Source organism: Aspergillus mulundensis, assembly GCF_003369625.1.
Source record: "Aspergillus mulundensis strain DSM 5745 chromosome Unknown scaffold_3, whole genome shotgun sequence".
NCBI classification, from domain to species: Eukaryota; Fungi; Ascomycota; class Eurotiomycetes; order Eurotiales; family Aspergillaceae; genus Aspergillus; species Aspergillus mulundensis.
This window is the reverse complement of record NW_020797891.1, coordinates 1,455,532-1,478,157: the sequence shown is the minus strand read 5'-3', so window position 1 is coordinate 1,478,157 and position 22,626 is coordinate 1,455,532. Positions and strand designations below refer to the sequence as shown.

The following is a 22,626-nucleotide window of genomic DNA, read 5'->3' as shown; positions in this document are numbered from 1 at the left end:
GCGATTGATGTACTATTGAACTGCTTCTCGAATCTGTCGACCTCTGTTGGCCTCAAGCTTAAACAAGAACGTCGTGCGATCGATGAGGGCCAATATGCGCACCCGGAGGACTCGAGTGACTCTGGCATAAGCTCTGGCATAAGCAATGACTTGTGGACCAGCTGGAGCTTGGGGCTCGACTCGGGTCATATGAGGAAGCGCGGTTTGGTGTCAGAAACAATTTTGGAAGAAGAAAGTCAAGATTCCGAACTATAAAGGGTTTCTGGCCATGACCGGGCTGTACAATGTCAATGACGTTTAAACCTTGGACACTATACTACCCCCATATATGCTTATTGAAACCACCAATTTCCTGGACCAAGAACGATGAGATCTAGATGCGCACTCTGGGTACCATAGATCCAGACAGTGATGACGTAAGATCAAGAGCAACGATAAACAACAACTTCAAACTTTTTTATCTGTTATACCTTTCCCTAAGATGGTATCTCAACATCAACATTCGGTGTCAGGCACTTTTCCATACTAATCTGCCTCAGGAGTGTCGACTTCGCTAACCGTGTGGGGTGCAGGCTTGCAACTGCTTCCTTCCAGTCACTCATCACGGCTGCCTCCTATTAGCATCTCCTCGTGGCCTCGATGATTCTCGCATCTCTCTTCATGTCCGATTTCAAGAAGCAAAAGCTCCAAAGTTCGAGTGTCCATAAATGAGCGGCCGTGTCACAATTGACGCCGATCAAGTGCGACCAGATTGTCAAACCTGCTGATAGGCCACAGGTGAGCTTCACCTGGACAGAAAACCCAGGCAAGCACCATGACTCTGCTGCGGCCCCTGACTCGGGTGCGCATCCTTCTGCTGGCAATTGTCCTTACCTTATCCTCTGTCTGGTCATACTCGCGCTATCCAAGCTCCTCTTCCGGCCTGTCGAGAACCCCTTTTGCCAGCACCAATGACCTGGCCCAGAAGCAAGCATTGGCGGGTCATATTCAGGTCTGGAGCCAACTCCAACCAGTCTTGCTCACATCAATGCCGAATTGCAATCCACCCGTGAGGTTGGGAAATGCACCGTCAATTAGGGTCGAGGAATCCGACCCAGACACCCGACCGGAGATGCTGGACATGCTGCCGGAGGAAGTGGAAGAAATGAAGAATGCTCATACAAAGTTCCTTGATGCCGTGAGAATGAACGCGGTTCGCCTACACTATGTTCCTGATACCAGAGGAATCATCTCTACAGCTGGTGGTTCCCATCTTCCTGTACTAGCTATCTCACTACGGATGCTCAGACGTACGGGATCAGAGCTCCCTGTCGAAGTATTCTTGGCCAACGACGAGGAATACGAACCATTAATCTGCGACGTGGTGTTCCCTTCTCTGAACGCGCAATGCGTGGTACTATCCCATATATTCGATGCCGCCCCCAAGGTCATGGAGATTGAAAAGTACCAGTTCAAGCTATTCGCCATGCTCTTTTCCTCCTTTGAGGAGATCCTATTCCTAGACGCCGACGCGTTCCCGCTCCTCCAGCCAGAGTCTCTATTCACAAATGAGCCGTTTAAGTCCAGGGGCATGGTGACATGGCCTGATTTCTGGGCTTCCACCGTTTCCTCATACTACTACGAAATCGCATCTCAGCCGCCACCCGAACCAGGCACCCGCCCTCGCCAATCCACCGAGTCGGGCGAGATCCTGATATCCAAAAGGACTCACGCCAAAACTCTCCTCCTCAGCACCTACTATAATCTCTGGGGCCCCAACTATTACTATCCTTTACTCTCCCAAGGCGCAGCTGGGGAAGGCGACAAGGAAACCTTCGTCGCAGCCGCCCTAGCCGTGAACGAACCATACTATCAAGTCACCGAGGACATCGTAGCAATGGGCCACAGTACCGCAGGCGGACTCGCTGGCTCCGCAATGGTCCAATTCGACCCTGCTGAAGACTACGCGCTCCACAAGGACAAGGAGCAAAACCTGCCACCAAACCTTGCAGGCCCAAAGAGCTCGGGGAGCGAAACACCGCGTCCATTCTTCATCCACGCCAACTTCCCCAAATTCGACCCGGCGACCGTCTTCGAACCGCACGAGGTCAATCCGGCCTTCGCAGACGACGGGACTTACACGCGTGCCTGGACGATTCCACAAAACGTCATTGAGAACTTTGGCGCGGATGTCGAGAAGCGCTATTGGAGCGAAATACTGTGGACCGCTTGTGAGCTGGAGGGTAAATTCCGCTCTTGGAGTGAAAAGAAGGGAATTTGTAGCGGAGTCAGGACTTACTGGAATACGGTCTTTGCGGATAATCAAGGCGTGATTTGAGTCGTAAACAGTGGAAGATGATAGATTGAGAGACAAAGGAGCCTGTGCGATATCTGTTAATCATGTTGATACCCCGTCTATATAATTTACTCAAGATTACCAGGCGGGATACATGGGCTCATGCGGGCGTGAGCCTTTAGCTTGTCTGCCTATTTGTCGTTTATGGAAATATGAATTGAACCGGGCATAAGCTCGAAATATGCCTCGAATGAGAAATTAGTCATATCCAACATGTCATTACAGCACTAGTACATCTAATATACAAGACGTCAATATATTATACAAATATCCAGTCAGCGCCAGTAACTATCGCTGGGCATTAACCTTCTCCATCGCATCGCTGAACAACTCCTTGCAACGCACCTGGCTGCCCAACCGCGCACAGAGCAAGAACGCACCACTCAGCTTGCGATGCAAACTATACGTCTCCTCCGGCGGCGGCGCCAGTCTCTCGCGAATCATAACAGGGATCAGATCGCGGACGCGCTCTGTGATGGTCTGGTCGCGGAAGTCATAGACGTCGGGCGAGGAGTCCATGAATGGTTCGGCGAGGGTGAGAATGGAGGAAACATGGGCGTCGATCATAGCGCGGGATTCATGGCCTGTTAGGTAGCCTAGCTCGATGGAGAGGGTGTGGCATGTCTCCCTGTCTCCGCGGGACGCGGCGCGGAGAGTCTGGATGTATTTATCAATGAAGGCGTCCGGGTAAGCGCGTGAGGCGCCAAAGTCAAGGAGTTCAAGGCGGTTGGTCGAAGCGTTGTAGAGGAAGTTGGTCCAGTTGGGATCTGTCTGCATGTACTTGAACTCTGTGATTTCGCGGAGGCAGAGGCGCAGGATCTGGGTTCCGATCCAGTCGCGCTGGGCTTGGGTGAAGGTTTGGATCTTGGTCACGGCGATGCCGTTGAGGCGCTCCATAGTGAGGACGTTTTTGCCGGAGGCTTCGGGGATGATTTGTGGGACGTGGAAGACAGGGTCATCCTTGAGGAGCTCGCGGAAATGGTTGCCGCATTCGGCTTCTCGGGCGTAGTCGCATTCCCAGGTCAGCTCTGTTCGGGCGTTGGCGATGGTTTTGTCGAGGTAGAGGCCGCGGGGGAGGATGCGCGACGCTGTGAGGAGGATGGAGAGGTTGTTGAGGTCCGAGTCGATGGAGTCTGCGACGCCGGGGTATTGGATCTTTACGGCAACTGGCTGTCCTGTGCTTTTGAGAACAGCACCGTGGACTTGACCGATAGAGGCGGCTGCCATTGGGACCTCTTCGAAGGATGAGAAGAGGTCACGCCAGTTTGGCCCCAGGTTGTCTGTTAGGACCTTGTCCCGTTGATACGCGGGCATGTAATCTGCGCGATCTTGAACTCTTTGAAGAACCTGTTGAATCGAGTCTGGAAGCATCTTCGAGTCCTGGAAGCTGATCATTTGACCCAGCTTCAGAGCAGCACCACGCATTTTGGAGAGCTTAGCCACAAGACGCTCCATGTTACCAGCACTAAACATGAGTGACCCAGCAGCATCGTCGGCGCTCCCCGTAACCCTGCGAAAGCTTTCACCAACGGCACCAAAGGCCATTGAAGTCGCTAGACCGCCATACTGCCAGAGGCGCCCTAGGCGAGAAGATGGAACTCGTGATTCGACCATTTTATAAGTGTCTTCTTCTTTCTTGAGCTCTGCAATGACTTCCGCTTCTACCTGTGCAGAAGACTCAACGCTGGTAGGGACTTGTTTTTCATGACGACTGGCGGTATTCTCTCTTGCGTCCCGAGAACCAAACCTCCAATCCGCCGCGGCTTTCCGAGAGATCGACCTGACGACTTTCGGGCTGCGGAATAGGTCCTTCATCAATTCATCCGGAAGATCCTGCTCTTGCGACTGGGCCCCGATATCCACGGGTGATTGGTAAACATCCGCATTAATATTCTGATTCATTCCGACCTGCTTCGAGCTTGTAGCTTGCGGTAACTGAGCCCCGGGTGCCCTGGCACGCCCTGCAGCAGGGTCCGGCGCAGGCCGGTACGACTCCTCTTGCTGCGCACTCACATTCAGTCGATTTGCCCTATTATATTCACTATCATCTTTATCATTTGAAGGGCCCGTAGATGACTGATAGACGTCCGCATTGATATCCTTGTCTAGCCCAACCTGCGTATCACTTGTCTCTTGCGGTACCTTCACCTGAGGAGTGCCCACCGGCTCGGCAGCCGGCTCCTGTGAAGGCCGATAGAATTCCTCCTGTTGCAGACTGACATCCAAATTGCTCTTTCCAGTATCCTCACTTGCACCCGTAACTGATGAGGGTATACTTGATTGGGTATGGCCTTTCTGCGCTGCAGAGGTGGACTCGGAAGGGGAGGCGGAAGTCGCGGGCGATTGGGGCGGGGGAGTATCGTTAAAGCGCTTAGCAAGCGCCGCAGCGGCTTTTGCTGTGAGGATCAAGCCATCTGTCTGGCTCTTGATCCCCTTCGTGAGAGATGACGTCCTAGTAAACACATCAAGCTGCCGCTGCCGCACTGCAAGGTGCTTCGTCGCGACCGACTTGGCGACGTTCAGGAACTGGATAGCGTCAAGCAGACGTTTGCCTGACATGACGTCTCAACTCAATAATGCCAGGGAAAAAAATCCAGAACTGGAAAAGCCCTAATCACTGTACTCGCATGATCGTCAAAGTCTGCCGGAGTTGTTATGAGTATTGCCTCCGTCATCTTCGGAGTTCTTTTTGACACTCCGGATTCTGCCGCGTGACACCGCCTGTGGCCTAGATCTGGCCGGTTTTAGTCCGAGAACTATCAGTTCCTTATCTCTGAGACTAAAAATGGCCGAATCTCAGGAAAATGTTGCAGGAACCCTTTCCCGTCGCAATGTTCTCTATTCCTATTATCTGATGCAGCAATGACCGCCGACCACGAAACTTACAGCTTGCAAAAGGAGGTCCTGGATCTCGAAGTGCGCTTACAGAATGCAAAGGCCCGTCTAGGCCAGGTCTCTACCCCGCATTCCGAGCCGGAGCCCCCTCTACCAAGCGGTATGCCGCTCTTCTCCATGGATTGGAGCAGACACATCTGAACTGACTCTCTTCATACTCCAGATATTCCCTTCATAACAACAAGTCATGCCCTTCTCCTCCTATCAGACTCCGCCCTCCCCCTGGGCTCCTTCGCCTACTCCAGCGGGCTAGAATCCTACGTAGCGCACAACAAGCCCCTCCCCCTCACAACAACACCAGTCGCTTCATTCCACCGCTTCCTACGGCTTTCCCTAGCATCAATGGGTAGTCTCTCACTGCCCTATGTGCTAGCCGCCTATCGTGACCCAACCGATCTCGAAACACTGGACAACGACCTCGACGCATCAACACCCTGCCCCGTTGCGCAGCGCGCGAGTATCGCACAGGGGCGGGCGTTGCTGGGTGTATGGGAACGCGCCTTCCGGAGCACATATGCGCCCCGTAGCGGCGATTATGTAGTCACGGATCCCCGGGAGCAGAGTGGCATCAAGGCGGTTGCGGACTTCTCGGAGGCCTTGAAATGCTCGATGGATGATGTATTAGGGGCCAAGGGCCACTTTGCGCCGTTGTGGGGCGCTGTCTGCTTGGCTATGGGCTTGGACGCTCGACAGACAGCTTATGTGTTCATGATAAACCATGCCAAAGCTGTGCTCAGCGCTGCTGTTCGGGCTTCGGTGATGGGGCCATATCAGGCACAGAGTGTGCTGGCTAGCAAAGACCTGCAGGACATGATCACTGAACGCATAGACCGGGATTGGCACACTTCTGTGGAAGACGCAGGCCAGGTAGTGCCCCCGCTAGATCTTTGGGTTGGACGCCATGAGCTTCTCTATAGCAGAATATTTAATTCATAGTATTTTAGAGCGTTGAAATGTTTGTGCTGCAATCACGAGTGGTATAAAAAGACAAGTTTCCATAATTCCTGCGCCATCGTCACCCTGATAACCCCATGCAAAGGCTCCTCGCTAGTCCTACAACCGACACAACCCTTGTGAAGGTTTTAGATACCCGGAACACCGTAGGTATCCAAGAAACGGAAATCAAAAGGGAAAAAAAAGAAATCTCGGAAAGCAGAACCCCTGAAACCAGGAAGTCCAATAATAAACATAAGTGTGAGAACGCCAGCCCCCTAGTACCTATCCTGCTAAACCGTAGACAAAACACCGCACCGTGAGCCTTTTCCGTAGATAGGAAATCAAGGTAAACGCAAATAGTAATAAAATCAAGTATAGGGAAACGTGCAAAGAGAAGCGGAAGAAACTATGGTACATGAAGGTGGTGTGCAAAAATGACCAAGAGCACGAGTCAAGGGGGTCACAGCGTGACATGCATATAGTCATTATTGCCAAAGGATCGGTTGCAATTCGGGCATTTCCGAGAACGAGACGTGAGGCGCTCTTCCACGCATTCTTTGCAGAAGACGTGCCCGCATGTTTTGATCGCTGTGTTCTTGAAGTTTTTGCGGCAGACTGTGCAGATAGCGAGTGATCTGAGCATCTCATACTCCGAGGAAGAATTCCCAAGGCTCTTATTCTTCCAGTTGTCCAGACTCTTTTTCGTATCTGCAAGTGATGCCTTGAGTCCCTCGACCTCCGTTTCAGCTCGACGACAAGCGCTCGACGTCGACGCCAGAGTTGAATCCTTGGAAACGGACAGTGCCTTAAGCTCGGTAATCTGTCCTCGCAATCCTTCCATTATGATGTTGTTTTCCGTAACCTGTTGCTGCGACGCGTGGTATTTATTCACTATGCTGTTTAATGCTTCCTTGGTCTCGCTGACCTGCTTTTCCATGTTGGCAAGTAAAGACCGGGTTGTCGCTTCTGATTCCTTTAGCTGAGAAACGATATCAGAGCTCTTCGAATTTTGCATTCGCAGCGTTCGAACTTCCATGTCTCTAGCCTCCTTGCTCTTCATCGCGCTGAAATATTTCTGGTCTGCCTTGGATTTTTCCGCCGCGAGGCGTGACATCTTCTCTTCCATGGCGCTGAATTCGGCAACTTTCTGAGATGCCAATGAGGAATACTTCTTGCAGGCAGTTTGCATAGACGCTAATTCCGTATTGAGCATCGTATATTGGCGTTCCAAATTGTTGTACTTTGTACGCAGCTCCTCAGCTGCAATGTCATTGATATCCGGTTGCCCGCTTTTCTCTCGCCCAAGTTCTATCCGTAACCGTTCAACTTCCGATTCTAACGCGTCGATTTGAGCTTTTCCAGCGTCCGCAAGCTCTTGGATCTTGAGTGTCGCGGTTCTCTCTTGCTCCTGTGCGGACTTCCGCATCTGCTGATCGGCCAAAAGCTCATCGCGTGTGTTACGTATCCGTGCCAGATCGTTTTCGGTTTTCACCAATTGTGCCTCCTTCTCAGCCACAACGATTTGTGTCTCTTCGTCGACTTGATTGCGGTATGCCGTCCGTTCGGACCGTAATTTCGCTGCCTCCTCACGAAGCTGTACGTTAATTGCCTCTAAATTGTTTATCCGCTTGACCACGTCCTCGTATTGAGATCTCAACTGTTTGAACAAATCTGTATGTGCATAGTCATCGTCGGTGAGTTTCGTTTTCTAAAACGCATTTATCAGCATCACACCTGGTAAACATGGGATCAGGGTTTCCACCTTGATACTGATCTCCGTGATCTGACTGAGTAGATTGGCGTTCTCAGCTTCCAATTTCTGGATTTGCTCTTTCTGCTTCTCGGAAACGGCTGCCAATTTGCTGTAAGTCTCATCGGAGTCTGGTGTCCGTTCACTCGTAGGCGTGGCGCCATTCGTCGCTGGTGGCTCTTCACGATTACCAGATGCACTATCACCACCCGGTCGCTGAGCGCCTAATATATACTGTTTTTCTAATTTGGCAACAGTCAAGCTCCTTGCGCGATCAAGTTTCTTTTCGGCAACCATGTACCGTAGCGAAGCTTCCTCCAGACTTTCTTCCAACTGCTGCTTTTCGGATAGCGCTTTATTGAGTTCCGCGAGGGTTGCTTTCTCTTCGGCTAGTTTCCTCGCAAGTTGAGACTGCAGATTCGACACCTCGGGAGGACTTGTCGGAGACTTGGCGACAAGGCGGGAGATAATGTCACGTATGTCATCAGAACGGGACTTCAGATGCTGTTCAAAATTATCCACGTCTTCAAACTGCAGCGCGCTCTGGAATGACGAGCGATCTGTCTGATCGTTAATGGGACTGTAAATTTAGAGAGTAGAAGAGGCAGTGCAACATTGAACCTACCCTTGCTACTTTCATCAGCGCTACCAAGAAGGAGCTTGACCTCGTCAATCAGCTGCGACGTAGTTAGTTGGATATGTCAAATATCGATGCTTGCATCCTGTGGCGTTACTTACTTGAGTATACCATGCATCGATTATACGAAGATGGTCGCCGTGGTAGGCGGTGGCCTTCGACGACTCCTTTAATTTCGCTTCCAGGGATACCTTATCACGTTTGTACTCCTGCATTTGACGCCAGATGGCGTCCTTTTGAAATCGCTGTTGAATGGGGGGAAAGCCTTCAGTCAGTGGACTGCCCAACGATCAATTTTCGTGCGACCCCTGCGAGACTTCACCCCACATCGAATCGAGGGTCAGTGACTTACCTCGAGATCATCTTTCCAGGGCATATCAGCATCGGGATGGGGCTTACTGCCACCATTGACCGAAGTGGCCTGTTTCTTCAAGGGGGGAGCCGAGTCATTATCATGTGTGGCAGCTCTCTTCCGGTCTTCCATCTTGACAGAACCGGACTCGGGAGGTGCGACGGGGGATGCTTCGGCGGCCGGCATCAGTGGCTACTGAAGTCATATGGAGGGGCGAAGCCGTGACCACTGAGCAGCAACTGGCCGGTAACAGAGACTGCAGCAGGATCCGACCGTGGGAAGGATTTCGTCCGAGTGAGAAGTGAGGGAGGACAAGTTGGAACGTAGTGGTTGAGATAAGCAAGCCAGGAAAGCAGGAGGATTTTCCAAGGCCCTTCAGGTTAGCCTCCCACGTGACAGCCGCCCACTTTCCCCGGAAGTTCATTAAGTTCTGCAGGTCAGAGTCAGAGGGCCAAACGACTGACATCGGCGACCGCGATCGGCCCTTGCGATGATTCCCCGTTGAGAATGAAGTCGTTCTCGAGCTCCGTCATCAGTACGTTCTATGCATGCGTTTTCTCCCGATAGCGCTAACTTTTGCCAGATAAGTCGGGCAAGAAGTTTGCTCCCAAGGCGCCCGCCCGACGCGCCGCTCCAGCCCCTCCCCGAGCACCTTCAAGGCGGCCTAGTATCGCTTCTCAGGCTTCGGCTTCCCACCCGCCAGCAGCTGCAAGCCAGACAGCAACCCCGGAACCTGCTCCTCCTTCTACTACATCGGTCGAGCCGCCTGCCCCATCTGAGCCAACAGTCGCCGGACCCTCATCTGTTGCTGCGCCGCTCATCGTTCCAACTGTCGAACATGTGCCTAAGGAACAACCTGCAACATCCATCCCAATTCCTGTGCCCAAGCGCAAAGCTTCTGTCCCTATTCCGATTCCCGTGCCTATCTCTCGGCCAACGAAGAATGTTTCGACTGTCCCACAATCTCCTGTTTCAGCTACCACTACAGCGACCAATACAGCGGCCGCTGAGCCCGTAGCACCGACATTAAACAACCGCGATGAAGCTCGAGAGGTGGCTAAACCAAGCCCAGATGTCTTCCAGAACCAGGAAGAATCTGCGCCTTCTCCTGTCGCGGCCAATGTCCAAGAAATCGCACCTGAATTCCGACCAGCAAAGCGCCTAAGGACAACGATCGAGACTGTCCCAACCACGACGGTAGATCAGGCGCCCGAACAATCCGCTCAACTTGTCACATCCCCGGCTACGCAGACGCCTGCTCTTGAAGAACACGCGGAAAGGCATGATGAACCTATAGTGCCCAGCACAGCTCGGCGGAGTGCAAGCACGGCTAAAAAAGGTGGTCGACGGACGAGCCGGTCTACAAGTAATGATGCAGGGAAAGTTAAGAAGGAACGCAAGCGGCGGACGCGCACGCGCGAGCCCACTCCCGAAGGGGCCGAACTGATTGAGATTGCACCGTCGGTCGTCAAGATGTCAGATCTGTGCAAAGATACGCGCACCGGAAAGCGATCCAAGCGTGAAATGGAGCTCCGCGCCCACGAGTCCGCGGAGGCCGAGCGGAAGAGGGCTCAACAAGAAGAAGGACAGAAAGATGAGACACCAGCAAAGCAACCTTCGGCTGACGCTGCTCCCAAGGAAGATCCCACTGAGAACACGCCCAATAAAGGCTCACAGGCCGGTCCAGTCATGCGCATCGTAAATGGGGAGATTGTGCTCGATGCCGCCTCCTTGCAGGTCGATCGCCATGCAGACGCAGAGAAAAACGGAGATGACTTGGAAGATGTCGTTGAAAACTCACTCACCCGGAAGATCAATCAGGCAACTTATGGAAAGCGCTCGAAGACCGAATCCTGGGACGAGGACATGACAGAACTATTCTATCGCGGCCTGCGCATGTTCGGAACCGATTTCATGGTGATTAGCAAGATGTTTCCTGGGCGATCTAGGCGTCAAATCAAGTTGAAGTTCAATAATGAAGAGCGACGTGATCCTCAAAGGATCAAAGAGACGCTTCTTGGGCCCCGGGAGTCTATTGACATCAAGACGTATTCCGAGATGACCGATACAGTGTACGACGATCCTCGAATAATTCAGCAAGAGTTGGATGAGGAGAAGCAGCGTATCGAAGAACAGTACGAAAAGGATAAGAAGGCCCAGGAGGAATTGCTTCGTAACCCAGATGGTGTGGCAGGTAATAACGATGGCCCTGATAAAGCAGCCACTAAGAAGCGCAACAATAAGAAACAGAGTGCGCGAGACCTTGGAGGCGGAACTGAGGAAATCTTAGGTTCCATAGATGATTAATTTCTTATGGGTAATGATTGGAGTTCCAGGGCGGCTATAAACGGTTAGGGTTAGGTGTTCATGGTGTTTATTTCAATGTTGACAGTGCAGCAACCATGAAATTTATGCTGTTGTGTGTGGTCTTTAAGCCTTGTTGGATCAATGAGTTCAACTTACAAACAGTCAACTGGCGACACATGGATTCCATTTCAATTATCTTTTCAGCGAGGGGACTAGCCATGTTGCGTATTGAATACATGATCCAAATGTGCAAGAACAAACCGTAATCGCGAAGCAGACCATCACCTGCGACTTGTAGAGCCGAACCCTGTACTCGTTGTTGGTGTCGAGAAACGGGAAGAAGACGGAGACGACGAGCTCCCTTCATCAGATCCATATCTGCGCCCTCGGGGATAAGGCGAGTCGTAGCGGTTGCCTCGCCTTCCAAGCCCATACCCAACTCCAGTACCGGTCATAGCTCCCGTCCAGAAGCCTGGTCTCCAGCCCTGCCCAGACCTACTAGAGCTAAAGTAAGGACTGCTGCTGTACGGCGGAGGAGGTCCCCCTGGATAGTCACCACCGTCGCCGCCACCACCACCACCACCCCATCCCCAACGACGACCGGTTTGCGGCTGATCTCTCCTCCAACCGAGACACTGCCCTATGAGCCCCCAGGCGATGAACAGGAAAACACCGAGAAAAATTCCCCAGAAGATAACGTTCCCGAGTCCAGTCAAGCTCGGTTCTGAATCAGTGTGTTGTCTCCCTGACTTCTTGCTTCGCCGCCATTCATCCTCATCAAAGGACTGCCCAAATTTCTTTTCCCCAAGTTCGGTCAGAAGTAGTCGGTATTCCACACCACAACTTCCCTTCAATACATAGGGGTCATCGGCATCCCGATAGCCCTCGCAGATGACGTCTGTAGAACCAAGCTTGAACTCGCCGGGGAGAGATGCGGTGCAGGTCCACTGGACGTCCTCTTCGTCATATCCGTAGCCTTCGTTTCTGCATCGCATCGAGTCTATCTCGTACATGTTGCATATACGCTTGGAAGGGCCGACGCATTTCAGTTGCGGAATGGGCGATACGCGCCGGGAGCTGGTAAGTCTGCCACCACGCAGTGTGAGGGAGTGGACGTTGGAGAGGAGGATAGCATTTTTGCCAGGTGGTCTTTGCTGGGAGTTTCCTGCGGAGAGAGATGTGGTGGGTAGATTGAGAAAAGGCAGCAAGAGCTGCAGGAGTGTTGTTGGTCGCATGGCTGTGGTTTATACAGTATGGCGCTGAGCTGGCGTAGATGTTGAGGCTGTGATAAGGTAAGAGATTGTGGTTCTGTTGGATGTAAGCTGTTGCCTGACCGTGAGCTAGGCACCGGCCGTAACCATAATAAGATGATTCCAGGAACGAGTACAGGTCGAGTTAAGACACTTGGAGGCTGCTCTTTGGATCGTCATCTAGCTTGCCGAGGGGACCCTCCGCTCTCACCTCCGACTTGGCGTCATCGCAAATCAAACGCAACTGCTCTCCCACAGCTTTTTCCATCTTCTGCGCTCCTCTGGACTCGCTCACTGTGCTGGGGCGAGCTATGGGCAGACGGTGACCTCCTATAGCGGCTGACAATGGCTTTCCAGCAAGGTAGCTACCCTCGACCTCATCATCAAACTCCGCTTGGCCCCTCGCTGACCATGACGAAATCTAGTTGAAACTACGCCTGTACCGGCTCAGTCCTCGTTCGTGCACCTCGCGTCGCCATTGGGATAGCTTGCTGACCTCATACCGCAGTCTATCCTTTACACAAGGGTTTCTCCTGGGCCAGCTTTCTGTCGTACTGCTCATCGGTGCCTTCATCAAGTTCTTTATTTTCGGCGAAGCACCACCACCGCCGTCCCGCGGCCTTCGAGCTTCTACCCATCGACGCTCCAATTCAATTTTCTCCCAGGATGCACCACCTCCCAGATCACTAAGAGAAAAGCCCTCTACATCCAATGTCCTTCGGCCTGTCCCGTCGTCCGCGACGAATACGCGGTCAATCCTGCGGAAAACCTACTACAGCGCAATCCCTCCCAACCCGTCGTCGAAACACCGCATCCATCATTCTTCACATCAACCCGAGTCGCTTGACTGGTTCAATGTCTTGATCGCGCAGACAATTGCGCAGTATAGGCAGACAGCATATCTCTTGAAAGACTCGCCCACATCCTCCATCCTCCATTCTTTGACGGCAGCGCTGAATAACCCGGAGAAGAAACCGTCCTTCATCGATAAGATCGCAGTCACAGACATATCACTCGGTGAGGAATTTCCGATTTTCAGCAACTGCCGTATCATTGCCGTCGATGACCCTATGTCCGACGGCGGCAGACTTCAGGCCTTGCTAGATGTTGACATGAGTGACGACAACCTCTCTATCGCAGTGGAAACCTCACTAGTCCTCAACTACCCGAAACCATGCTCCGCAATTCTACCTGTTGCCCTGTCCATATCTGTTGTGCGGTTCTCAGGGACCCTTTGCATATCGCTTGTCCCCGCTTCCACCCCACCGCTTCATACTCCATCACCTATGCCGTCACCGCCAACAGCAGGAACACAAACAGCGGGAGCACAGCCGACAGATGGTGGTGATATTCCGCTGAAGTCGTCACCCAAGAGCAATATCGCGTTCTCGTTCTTACCTGACTACCGTCTTGACCTGTCAGTCCGATCGCTGATTGGCTCGCGGAGTAGACTCCAGGATGTACCCAAGATTGCGCAACTGGTAGAAGCACGCGTTCACGCATGGTTCGAAGAAAGAGTCGTCGAGCCGCGTGTACAAGTGGTAGGGCTACCGGACCTGTGGCCCCGCATGGGCAGGACAGGTGTGCGAACAGGTGACGAGTCTGAAACTGGCTCTAACGCGGCCTCGCGATCAGTCATGTCTGACGATCTAGGCGGTCCCAATTCTCTTCGAAACGACGACGGTAACCATGGGCCAGAAGCACTCCGGTTTCGGGGGTTAGGTTCACGGCCGCCTTTGCCGTTCGATGCTGTATCCCGAACAAGCAGTTACCAGGTTGAGACTGGTGGCGCTCGTAGTCCTAGCTTGACGCGCGAGCGGAGCCTAGGCGACGATTTTCACATGCCTGGTTCTATGCCTGATGCCCCAGGCGCTAATTGAGTTACGATTTACATGTACCATATGCCACCGGATAGAAAGTTCAAAGCGAAATTATCGAAGGATAGACTCGAATTCGTTACCATGTCGTTATGTACAAGCTCATCAACTGCGAATGCCAGAAGGTGCCAGGAAATCTAGACACTAGCCGGCCCAGCCCCTGAACGGACCAGCACCTAGTTCGCGGCAATCGTAGAAGCAGAAAGACCGTCTAGGTAAGACTTGCGGTGCTGGTTCTCATCAAGCTCCGGACCGCGGTTCAACGGCGTCCACTTAGGCTCCTCCTGGAAGAGGCGCATCGCCTTGACGTACTGCACAGTAAACGTCAGCACCAACGAAGCCAAGTATTGCCCGCAAGGTCAGACAGAACTTACATTCTTATCATCAGTCGTAAACCGGTGATAGATGCCCGCAGGGAGGATAATCAAGTCATCCTTGGCCAATCGAATGCGCACCCACTCGTCCTCCTTGCCGCGTACATCAAAGTATCCTTCTCCGTCACGAATGTACCGAATCTCCTCGTCTTCATGCAGGTGCTCGGCGAAGAACATCTTCACCTTGGACTCGTAGGCCTCGCCCATAGTAGCGGGGGCGACGGTGATCTCATCGCGGTTCCTGTAGCCACGCTCCTTGGCCAGCGCATCGACATCAGACAGCTCGGGGAAGTGGTGGTAAATGACGCCGAGGGAAGCGAGGTAGTCTTCTGAGACGGGGCGCCCTGAGTCGTGTGGTTCGCGCTGGTCGCCCTATACATCATCCATTTTTAGTTCCGGCTATTTTCCGAGGTAGGAATGTATAAGCGGGCGAAGCATGTGAACGTACCGGCTTGTTGTCGTACCAGTAGGCCTTCATCGTGACTAGGGATTGAGTATCAAGAGTGTTCAACAGGAATTTGGAGATTCGCAATCGCGTTGTTGAGAGGAATCGCAGATTGGCATCAGCTTATAAATGAGGGACGGCGGGGTGAGAAAATACTGCCTGCTAATTGGCCCATGATGGCACAGTATTCAATGACCGTTCTACTTCGTACCTAACCATGCTCAATGGATTAGCTGCGCTCAGCTAGGAGCCCCGATTACAAAGAGTCATCCATAAAGTTTTAATACGCCTTTCCCAGTCAATGCTGTCGACAAAATTCCCTGTTCCGACGTTCATGGAGGCTGAAGAATGGATGCCAAGTACTCCGTATGAGCTGAGCGGAGCCATAAGCTCGGCCGCAGATCCACTGGGTAAGGTTAGTCATCAAGGCTTAAGCCTGTCACCGCATTAGTGTAAGCGCACGTGATACGATAAGTCAGCCACTTTTCGGCGATAAGTTGATAACGCTAAGGAGATTTTGATCTTCAGCAGAGCAATTGCTTACCATCGAATTCGTGTCATCATGGCATTCAGGACACGATCAGGGGCGCTGCTCCGATGGCGAACTAGCGCTCGGTCCCGAACGATAGGCGGTTTTCGCGGATTGGCTTCGGTTTCTGACTCTGCGCGGTATGAGATAATTATCGGCTTTAATCAATCAACAACTTGCTGATCTCTAGTGTTGCAGACCCTATGATGTCGTTGTTATCGGAGGCGGTCATGCCGGAGCTGAGGCCTGTGCTGCAGCGGCTCGCTCAGGCGCCCGCACCGCATTGATCACACCCTCGCTCTCGAACATCGGAGTGTGTTCGTGTAATCCGAGTTTTGGAGGAATTGGGAAGGGCACCATGATCAAGGAGATAGATGCGATGGACGGAGTCGCGGGTCGGATCGTCGACAAAGCGGGAGTTATGTTTATGGTCCTCAACCGGTCCAAAGGTCCGGCAGTCTGGGGTCCTCGCGCCCAGATCGACCGAGAACTATACAAAAACTACATGCGTGAAGAACTGCTCTCGACAGAAAACCTGAGCGTCGTGGAGGGAAAGGTTGCGGATATTGTGATTTCGAAGGAGGACGTTGGGACTGGACCTGCTGCGCCGGCGGGCAAGATCGTTGGAGTTCGATTGGAGACAGGCGAAGTGATACCGACCGGTCGTGTCGTGATTACTACAGGAACATTTTTGGGAGGTGAAATTCATATAGGACTCAAGGCCTATCCCTCCGGGCGAATCGGCGAGGCCGCTACGTTTGGGCTGAGCAAGTCGCTCCGCGAAGCGGGTTTCCAGCTGGGCCGATTGAAGACCGGAACGCCGCCTCGGTTGGATAAGAAGACGATCGACTTTTCGGTGTTGGACGTACAGAAGGGTGATTCGCCGCCTATGCCGTTTTCGTACCTCGACAAACGGGTACAAGTGAACGAGGAAGACCAGCTTAACAGCTACTTGACATATACCAACAATGCCTCTCACGACGTTGTTCGCGCTAACTTGGATAAATCCGTGCATATTCGTGAGACCGTAAAAGGTCCAAGATACTGTCCTTCGCTGGAGTCCAAGGTTATCCGTTTCAAGGAAAAGACACAGCACCTGATTTGGCTGGAACCGGAAGGCTTTGCCCCGAACGAGGTCATTTACCCCAACGGGATCTCAATGACCATCCCCGAGGACGCCCAGTTCGAACTATTGAGGACGATCCGCGGACTCGAGAACGTGAAGATGCTCCAGCCCGGCTACGGTGTGGAGTACGACTACATTGACCCGCGCAACCTGTGGCCAACGCTTGAGACAAAATTGATCAGCGGTCTCTATCTAGCCGGACAGATCAACGGCACTACAGGCTACGAAGAAGCCGCCGGACAAGGAATTATCGCCGGTGCCAATGCCGGCCTCTCAGCACAGGGCCGAGATCCTATCACCCTCACCCGTTCCGACGGCTACATCGGAATCATGATCGACGACCTCATCACCAAGGGCGTCTCAGAACCATACCGCATGTTCACCGCACGCAGCGAGTTCCGCCTCTCAGCACGAGCCGACAACGCAGATCTCCGCCTCACCCGCCTCGCTCACTGCGCCGGCATCGTAGGCAAGAAGCGCTGGTCCCACTTCAGCGACACAGAAGCCCAGATCAAAGAACTGCAAAGCCTCCTCCTCAACACCAAGCTCTCCGCCACTGCCTGGTCGCGTAAGGGTCTAAAGGTCCGTCTCGACGGCACCTTCCGATCCGCGCACGAGCTCCTTTCCTTCCCCTCTATCAAGCTCGACGACCTGATTCCCCACATTGAGTCCTCCACAGGCACGGTCTACACGGCATCCTCGTTCGCGCCGGAAATCCGCGACCGCGTCGTCGTCGAGGCCCAGTACGCGCCCTACGTGGCCAGACAGGACCACTCTGCCCTAAGATCCCAGAAGTACGAGCATTTCCGCATTCCGTTGGACCTGGATTACACCGCCATACATGGGATTAGCACGGAGGAGCGGCAAGCGCTGGAGCGCGTCCGGCCCGCGAACTTTGGGCAAGCGAAGCGCATTGAGGGCGTCACTCCCGCCGGGACTATGCACCTCCTTCTACACCTGAGGCGGAAGATGAAGAAGCAAGTTGCGCCCGAGGTCGAGGGAGAGATCGACACTGCTGAGTTAGAGAAGACGCCTGATGACATCTCCACTTGAGAGATGGCCTTTCAGTTAGTATAGACGACGGAAAGGAGGAGTGTACGATATACGGATACTCATTAACCATCACCTAAATTTGATCTCGGTTTCATTCAGCGACAAGGCGCAGGTGGCAGTGGAGTTACATAGGGCTATATATTCTTTGTCATATTTCAACACATGCATCATATTCATGTTCTACCTATATTATGTACATTAACTTCCTATCACATCAATACTAGCATCACACAACAGCAATTGCCAACTGGGCTGCCAGGCACTCCCGTTCATCCATCCAACGCCGACGCTCGCTGCCAGGTAGCTACCTCGCCTGTACAACGTGTTCCCCGATGTATACTTCCAATGTACCTACGCTCTACCTCCGCACTCTTCAACAGTGACATTCATCCTAACCAGCCTCTTACGCGGTTTCCCCTTGCGCGCCACCATCGTCCATGACCATCCATCGCCCCGCTTCCCCTGACGCAATCAGAAAACCGGGAATATCAGTTACACAGTCGTTAAGAGCACCGTCCACGCCAACGGAAGTTCATCACGGGATACAGCCATTGGGTAGGCTGAGATGCGTGCGTGCTACAACCTACGTCATTTTGAACAGTCGAGGAGCAACAGCTGCAAGCCGCAAAACAAAAGTACAGTTTGGGAGCACGATGCAGACCCCCGGAGCCGGGGGAATGGCTGAATTGGGTTAGGGGGAGGGCTTTGGGCAACTTGGGCTAGGTAGGAACCGTTAAGGTTGTGCGAGAGGCGTTGGCGGGACGCTTTGGATGGGTTGGACTTGGGCGCGTGGTTGTCATGTGGTGGTTGGTTGCAGTGCGTTTTGATCACGGTACTCTGGCCCCTTGGAGGTAACGGTATGCAGGTACCTAGGAGTACGTAGGAGGCTCAGAGCCAGGTTCTGTTCCATTGACAGGACAGACGGTCAATAGGACCTGAACTGCGACTGCGTTGTCGATGTATAGATCCAGTCAACGCGCATGCAAGGTTATCTTTGACGGGCCGGTTGCACAAACGACGACATAGTGCAGAGTGGTGTATCGAGGAGATCTAGTGGGAAGGCTTATCACATGGACGCAAACCTCCTACTCGATCATTCTGAATAGAGAGTTGGTGGCCTCATTGGCGGTTTTCGGAGCCCTCCGTTGCGAGTAACGGTGATGCCAACCTTGGATAATATATCAGCCCTAGCCTATTCGATAGGCGCGGTGGGCTAAGACGCACAGATGATGGTTAGCAGATCAGAGCTGCACTATGACCGAATCATGGCCACGACTCACCGGAGGAGACCGTATGGTACTCTGCGGTCCGTACTGGCAGCCAAGCACCGTGCCGGTTTAGCGGCCAATAGTCTGGCACATGGCCCATTGTTGAGAAGCTGCCCTGGGGCCTGAAGAGACGCAGTTAATCTAATTGACTTTGGTAGAGACTTTGGCAGAGATCGCGCAATCTGGATCGACGTAGTTTAACCTGTCCTCAACGAATTCGGCCGCGTCGGAGTATTCTGGGACTCTTAGCAATCTTCACATGAAAGTCCACCGTCAACGTGGGACAGCAGGGCCGGCAGTATGTAGATTGTAGACTGGACTAGACTAACCAGACTAGATCCGCGGCGACCTGGAACTTGGAAGGCGGGAAAAAGCAAAGAAAGGCAGGTCCTTTTGAAGTTTTGACAGGGAGCTGTGGGGGCTCTCGGGCTGGTTGCCTTGCTGGACCTGTTCGTCCGCTCTCTCCGCGGACATGCCACCGCGCGATGGTCTCACTCTCATCGCTGGAGTTGGACTTCCGACTTTCAGCCTGCCCGGACTTGTTCCCGTAGATAGCTGGGCAAGGCGCAGATCAAGTTCAAACAGCCCGGATCATCGTCAGAATACGAGCGTGTGGAGGACCTTTTAGTCTCATGCAGGCCTGGAGTTTGGAAACCTATCACGAAGAAACACCTTGCCAAGTCGCCAATTCCAATTCAGGTGCGTCCAGGCCAGTCCAATGGGAGATTGCTGCACTGGGAATTAATTGCAGCTGTCCAATCAGTCTGGACTTCGCACGAGGCCTGAACTTGAGACGGTCGGCGGATGGAGAGACAGCAAGAACTTGGGTGTCTCTGGTGGCAGCAATACGTGGCCACGCCCAAGAATTCCGTTCCTCTTACTCAAACCAGCCGCCTGCATTTGTGCCACTGCCGCCACGGCCCTGCGTTGACGGGTCATCACTCTCAGCTCTCATCGAGAATCAGAATCGAGAATCAGAATCGAGAATCGAGATCCATCGCCGTCTTCCTTTTGGACCAATGCACCGATCGGCTTCCAGTGAACTCGTGTCCGCTCCAGGCTCCAGTTTGAATCGTCCCGCGCTCGATCTCCATAATCCCCATCGACCAGTTCTGGCCCCTTCGGCTTTTACGTCGCCCTTTTGTTCAGATTGTTCTATCGTGATTCGTTACCTAGCGAAACATAACCACCTGTTCCTGTCACCGTCCCGGCTTGAATCCCGGTCAGCTCTGACACTGGAACAGTCCCAAACCAGCGCCACATTTCCTTCTCACGCTTCTCTTCCTTATAGTGGTGGGAGACTAGGAGTTGTGCTCGAGCGCTCCCTCAGCCCGCCCAAATTACTAGATCCTCCCCCCTAACGCCGTCAAAGGAAATCAATAATCGGCCACAGTGTCTGGATCTCGGTCGACTAAGGGAGACGGCTGATTGCACCTGCTTGGCTCTTAACCCGGCCCAGGTGGGCGGTTTACCACCATCTGTGGCGTCACCACTCTACTTCGGCAGAGCAAACCACCGGTTCTTGTTCACATTCACATCAACGTCAATCTGGATACGAATGCCCGCCGGCATGAAGACCAATCATAAACGCTCTTTGACGAAGAGATGGTGTGGCCATATTGTTGCTCAAATATTACGTCCTCCGATAATGAGCTGGCTGACCGAACCCATTGTCTTTCTACGAGCTTTCATCTGTAGACCATATGAAGATACATACTATCTTATTGCACGTGGACTAGATCCTCGTGGCCATCATCAGCCACCAGAAAACCCAAGCGCGGCATGATTGCGTAGCAAGCTCGAGAACCGACGTCAAGATAGAAGCACTGGTTCCCCAGCGGTTCATGCTTCTCCTCACTTGACTGACAGGGTATGCGGGTCAGAATACGTCTCCAATGCTGTTGTTGCAGCTGCATGCAATAATACTGGTACGGCATAGCACGACAGGGCTCGCTGCAGTCCAGTTGTTAAGCGGCGAGTAAACTCTTGCCAATTCCATGCAACTTGACAAGGTGCTCCAGCGCTCGCGAAAGAACTCGTATGTTTGTCAGGGCTCCGCTGATGCAGATGCTTGGTCCGCATTATTCAAAGGGCTGTGCAGATGCAGCCAAACTACCTAAGCGCTTAGCTGGCAGACCCTGGATGACGGACCCATTTCCCCGGACAAAGGCGTTCTCCAACTTCCACTACTGCATAGCCGGATTGAGTTTCGACAAGCACACGCCAACCATGATTGTCACCGGCGCACCCGCGTTGTCGGGAATCAATCTATCGTCCGCCATTGCTGTTATGTATCCTCGAAACCCGAGATATCCGAGACTGTTAGTCTAGATTCTGGCGTCCCAAAGCCCCGGACAGCGGAGACACCCTGTCAACCGCATGGCGTCTAGCTGGCCTTTTGATACATCATACATGTCACCCTTTACTCGGACCCCTTGATTAATTGTTGGATCTGATAGGGAGATCTCCCGCGAAGGTTTTGTGACGGTCCAATATAAGCTCAAGAAATGGGCCCTGAATCCTGATGTACCGAGGATTCGCACTCGGGCAACTCTAATTCTCCAGACCCCTGGCCGCTCTCCATTGTTTGTGTGGAACCTTTCTCGAACCTAAAAATCACTTGATATCTTCTTTGTGGGGAGATAAAAACTGTAAGACGAAGAAATATCAAGTCTCCTCTTGCTCGAATCTCACCCCGCATGGACTCGGCAAGGAAAGGTGATTGACACGGCGGATCCCAGGGACTCCCAGTCTACCACCCTCCGCCTGTATCGACGGCCTGTCGGATCTGACTTCGTCCGACGGAGGCATATTATTATAATTACTGTTATTTCAGAGATCAAGAGCATCTTTGTCTCAACTGTCCTGGATTATCCAATAGTGATCAGCATGCATCTGACTGGAACTTGGAAGCGGCGCAGATCATCAGAAAGCCGACCTCCCGAAAAAAGAAAATGAGAAGGCTAGAGGATCGTTTGGATCGAAAATTGCAGGCTGCTGCTGAGGCTAGTTCCAGAGGTGCGCACAGTCCCCTTGCTAAGTCCATCCGGGTTGGTTGGGCACCTGGTCGCAGGCTGGCAGTCACATCCTGTCCTCTCGTCACAGTTGCGGTGTCATCCATGGCCAGTCTTCTGGAAGCTGACGGAGACGCCCGGAAAAGCCACAATCATGGGATCTGCTCATGCGGGAAAAACGGTGCTTTGAACTTTCGCCGGTATCAGCCATAGTGTACGTATCCACGGAGTAGACACGAATCTCCTACCAGGCATCCGCAGAGCTCGGGCGGTATTTACCAGTTTGGGACGCCACGAATTGGTCTCGGATTGAGCTTTGATGTAAGAAGACAAGCCGCCTTGAATTTCTATTTGATGTGGAGGGGTTGCGAAACAAATAGTCCTAGTTTCTCCAGAATTCAGACCCCCAAATGACAACCAGAACCCACAGCCCACTCTTCGCCGAGATCTGAACGCTTGGATTACCCGGCAGTCCCCA

General features: G+C 52.8%; 9 protein-coding genes across 9 annotated transcripts; 5 read left to right on the top strand and 4 right to left on the bottom strand.

The window, feature by feature from the left end:
* Nucleotides 1-814: 814 nt before the first annotated feature.
* DSM5745_04237 (alpha-mannosyltransferase) lies at nucleotides 815-2,317 on the top strand (the record flags this gene model as incomplete). The annotated part of the gene is made up of 1 exon (XM_026746253.1): nucleotides 815-2,317. One exon carries the CDS (start codon nucleotides 815-817, stop codon nucleotides 2,315-2,317), a length of 1,503 nt encoding a protein of 500 aa, XP_026605249.1.
* Nucleotides 2,318-2,623: 306 nt separating this feature from the next.
* Nucleotides 2,624-4,894, bottom strand: DSM5745_04236 (protein kinase COQ8; the record flags this gene model as incomplete). The annotated part of the gene is made up of 1 exon (XM_026746252.1): nucleotides 2,624-4,894. The coding sequence occupies one exon, from the start codon at nucleotides 4,892-4,894 to the stop codon at nucleotides 2,624-2,626; it is 2,271 nt and encodes a 756-aa protein (XP_026605248.1).
* A 303-nt stretch (nucleotides 4,895-5,197) lies between these two features.
* On the top strand, nucleotides 5,198-6,166 carry DSM5745_04235 (urease accessory protein UreF; the record flags this gene model as incomplete). The annotated part of the gene is made up of 2 exons (XM_026746251.1): nucleotides 5,198-5,330; nucleotides 5,394-6,166. The coding sequence occupies 2 exons, from the start codon at nucleotides 5,198-5,200 to the stop codon at nucleotides 6,164-6,166; spliced, it is 906 nt and encodes a 301-aa protein (XP_026605247.1).
* A 460-nt stretch (nucleotides 6,167-6,626) lies between these two features.
* DSM5745_04234 (E3 ubiquitin-protein ligase BRE1) lies at nucleotides 6,627-9,091 on the bottom strand (the record flags this gene model as incomplete). The annotated part of the gene is made up of 5 exons (XM_026746250.1): nucleotides 6,627-7,874; nucleotides 7,929-8,476; nucleotides 8,542-8,593; nucleotides 8,655-8,798; nucleotides 8,906-9,091. 5 exons carry the CDS (start codon nucleotides 9,089-9,091, stop codon nucleotides 6,627-6,629), a joined length of 2,178 nt encoding a protein of 725 aa, XP_026605246.1.
* Nucleotides 9,092-9,412: 321 nt separating this feature from the next.
* Nucleotides 9,413-11,212, top strand: DSM5745_04233 (transcription factor TFIIIB subunit BDP1; the record flags this gene model as incomplete). Its single annotated transcript, XM_026746249.1, has 2 exons — nucleotides 9,413-9,440; nucleotides 9,489-11,212. The coding sequence occupies 2 exons, from the start codon at nucleotides 9,413-9,415 to the stop codon at nucleotides 11,210-11,212; spliced, it is 1,752 nt and encodes a 583-aa protein (XP_026605245.1).
* A 281-nt stretch (nucleotides 11,213-11,493) lies between these two features.
* On the bottom strand, nucleotides 11,494-12,447 carry DSM5745_04232 (DUF1183 domain protein; the record flags this gene model as incomplete). The annotated part of the gene is made up of 1 exon (XM_026746248.1): nucleotides 11,494-12,447. The coding sequence occupies one exon, from the start codon at nucleotides 12,445-12,447 to the stop codon at nucleotides 11,494-11,496; it is 954 nt and encodes a 317-aa protein (XP_026605244.1).
* Nucleotides 12,448-12,807: 360 nt separating this feature from the next.
* mmm1 (ERMES complex subunit MMM1) lies at nucleotides 12,808-14,342 on the top strand (the record flags this gene model as incomplete). The annotated part of the gene is made up of 3 exons (XM_026746247.1): nucleotides 12,808-12,823; nucleotides 12,888-12,918; nucleotides 12,971-14,342. 3 exons carry the CDS (start codon nucleotides 12,808-12,810, stop codon nucleotides 14,340-14,342), a joined length of 1,419 nt encoding a protein of 472 aa, XP_026605243.1.
* A 173-nt stretch (nucleotides 14,343-14,515) lies between these two features.
* Nucleotides 14,516-15,191, bottom strand: DSM5745_04230 (acireductone dioxygenase (Ni2+-requiring); the record flags this gene model as incomplete). Its single annotated transcript, XM_026746246.1, has 3 exons — nucleotides 14,516-14,650; nucleotides 14,714-15,085; nucleotides 15,162-15,191. 3 exons carry the CDS (start codon nucleotides 15,189-15,191, stop codon nucleotides 14,516-14,518), a joined length of 537 nt encoding a protein of 178 aa, XP_026605242.1.
* Nucleotides 15,192-15,720: 529 nt separating this feature from the next.
* DSM5745_04229 (tRNA modification protein MTO1) lies at nucleotides 15,721-17,866 on the top strand (the record flags this gene model as incomplete). The annotated part of the gene is made up of 2 exons (XM_026746245.1): nucleotides 15,721-15,827; nucleotides 15,886-17,866. 2 exons carry the CDS (start codon nucleotides 15,721-15,723, stop codon nucleotides 17,864-17,866), a joined length of 2,088 nt encoding a protein of 695 aa, XP_026605241.1.
* Nucleotides 17,867-22,626: the final 4,760 nt, after the last annotated feature.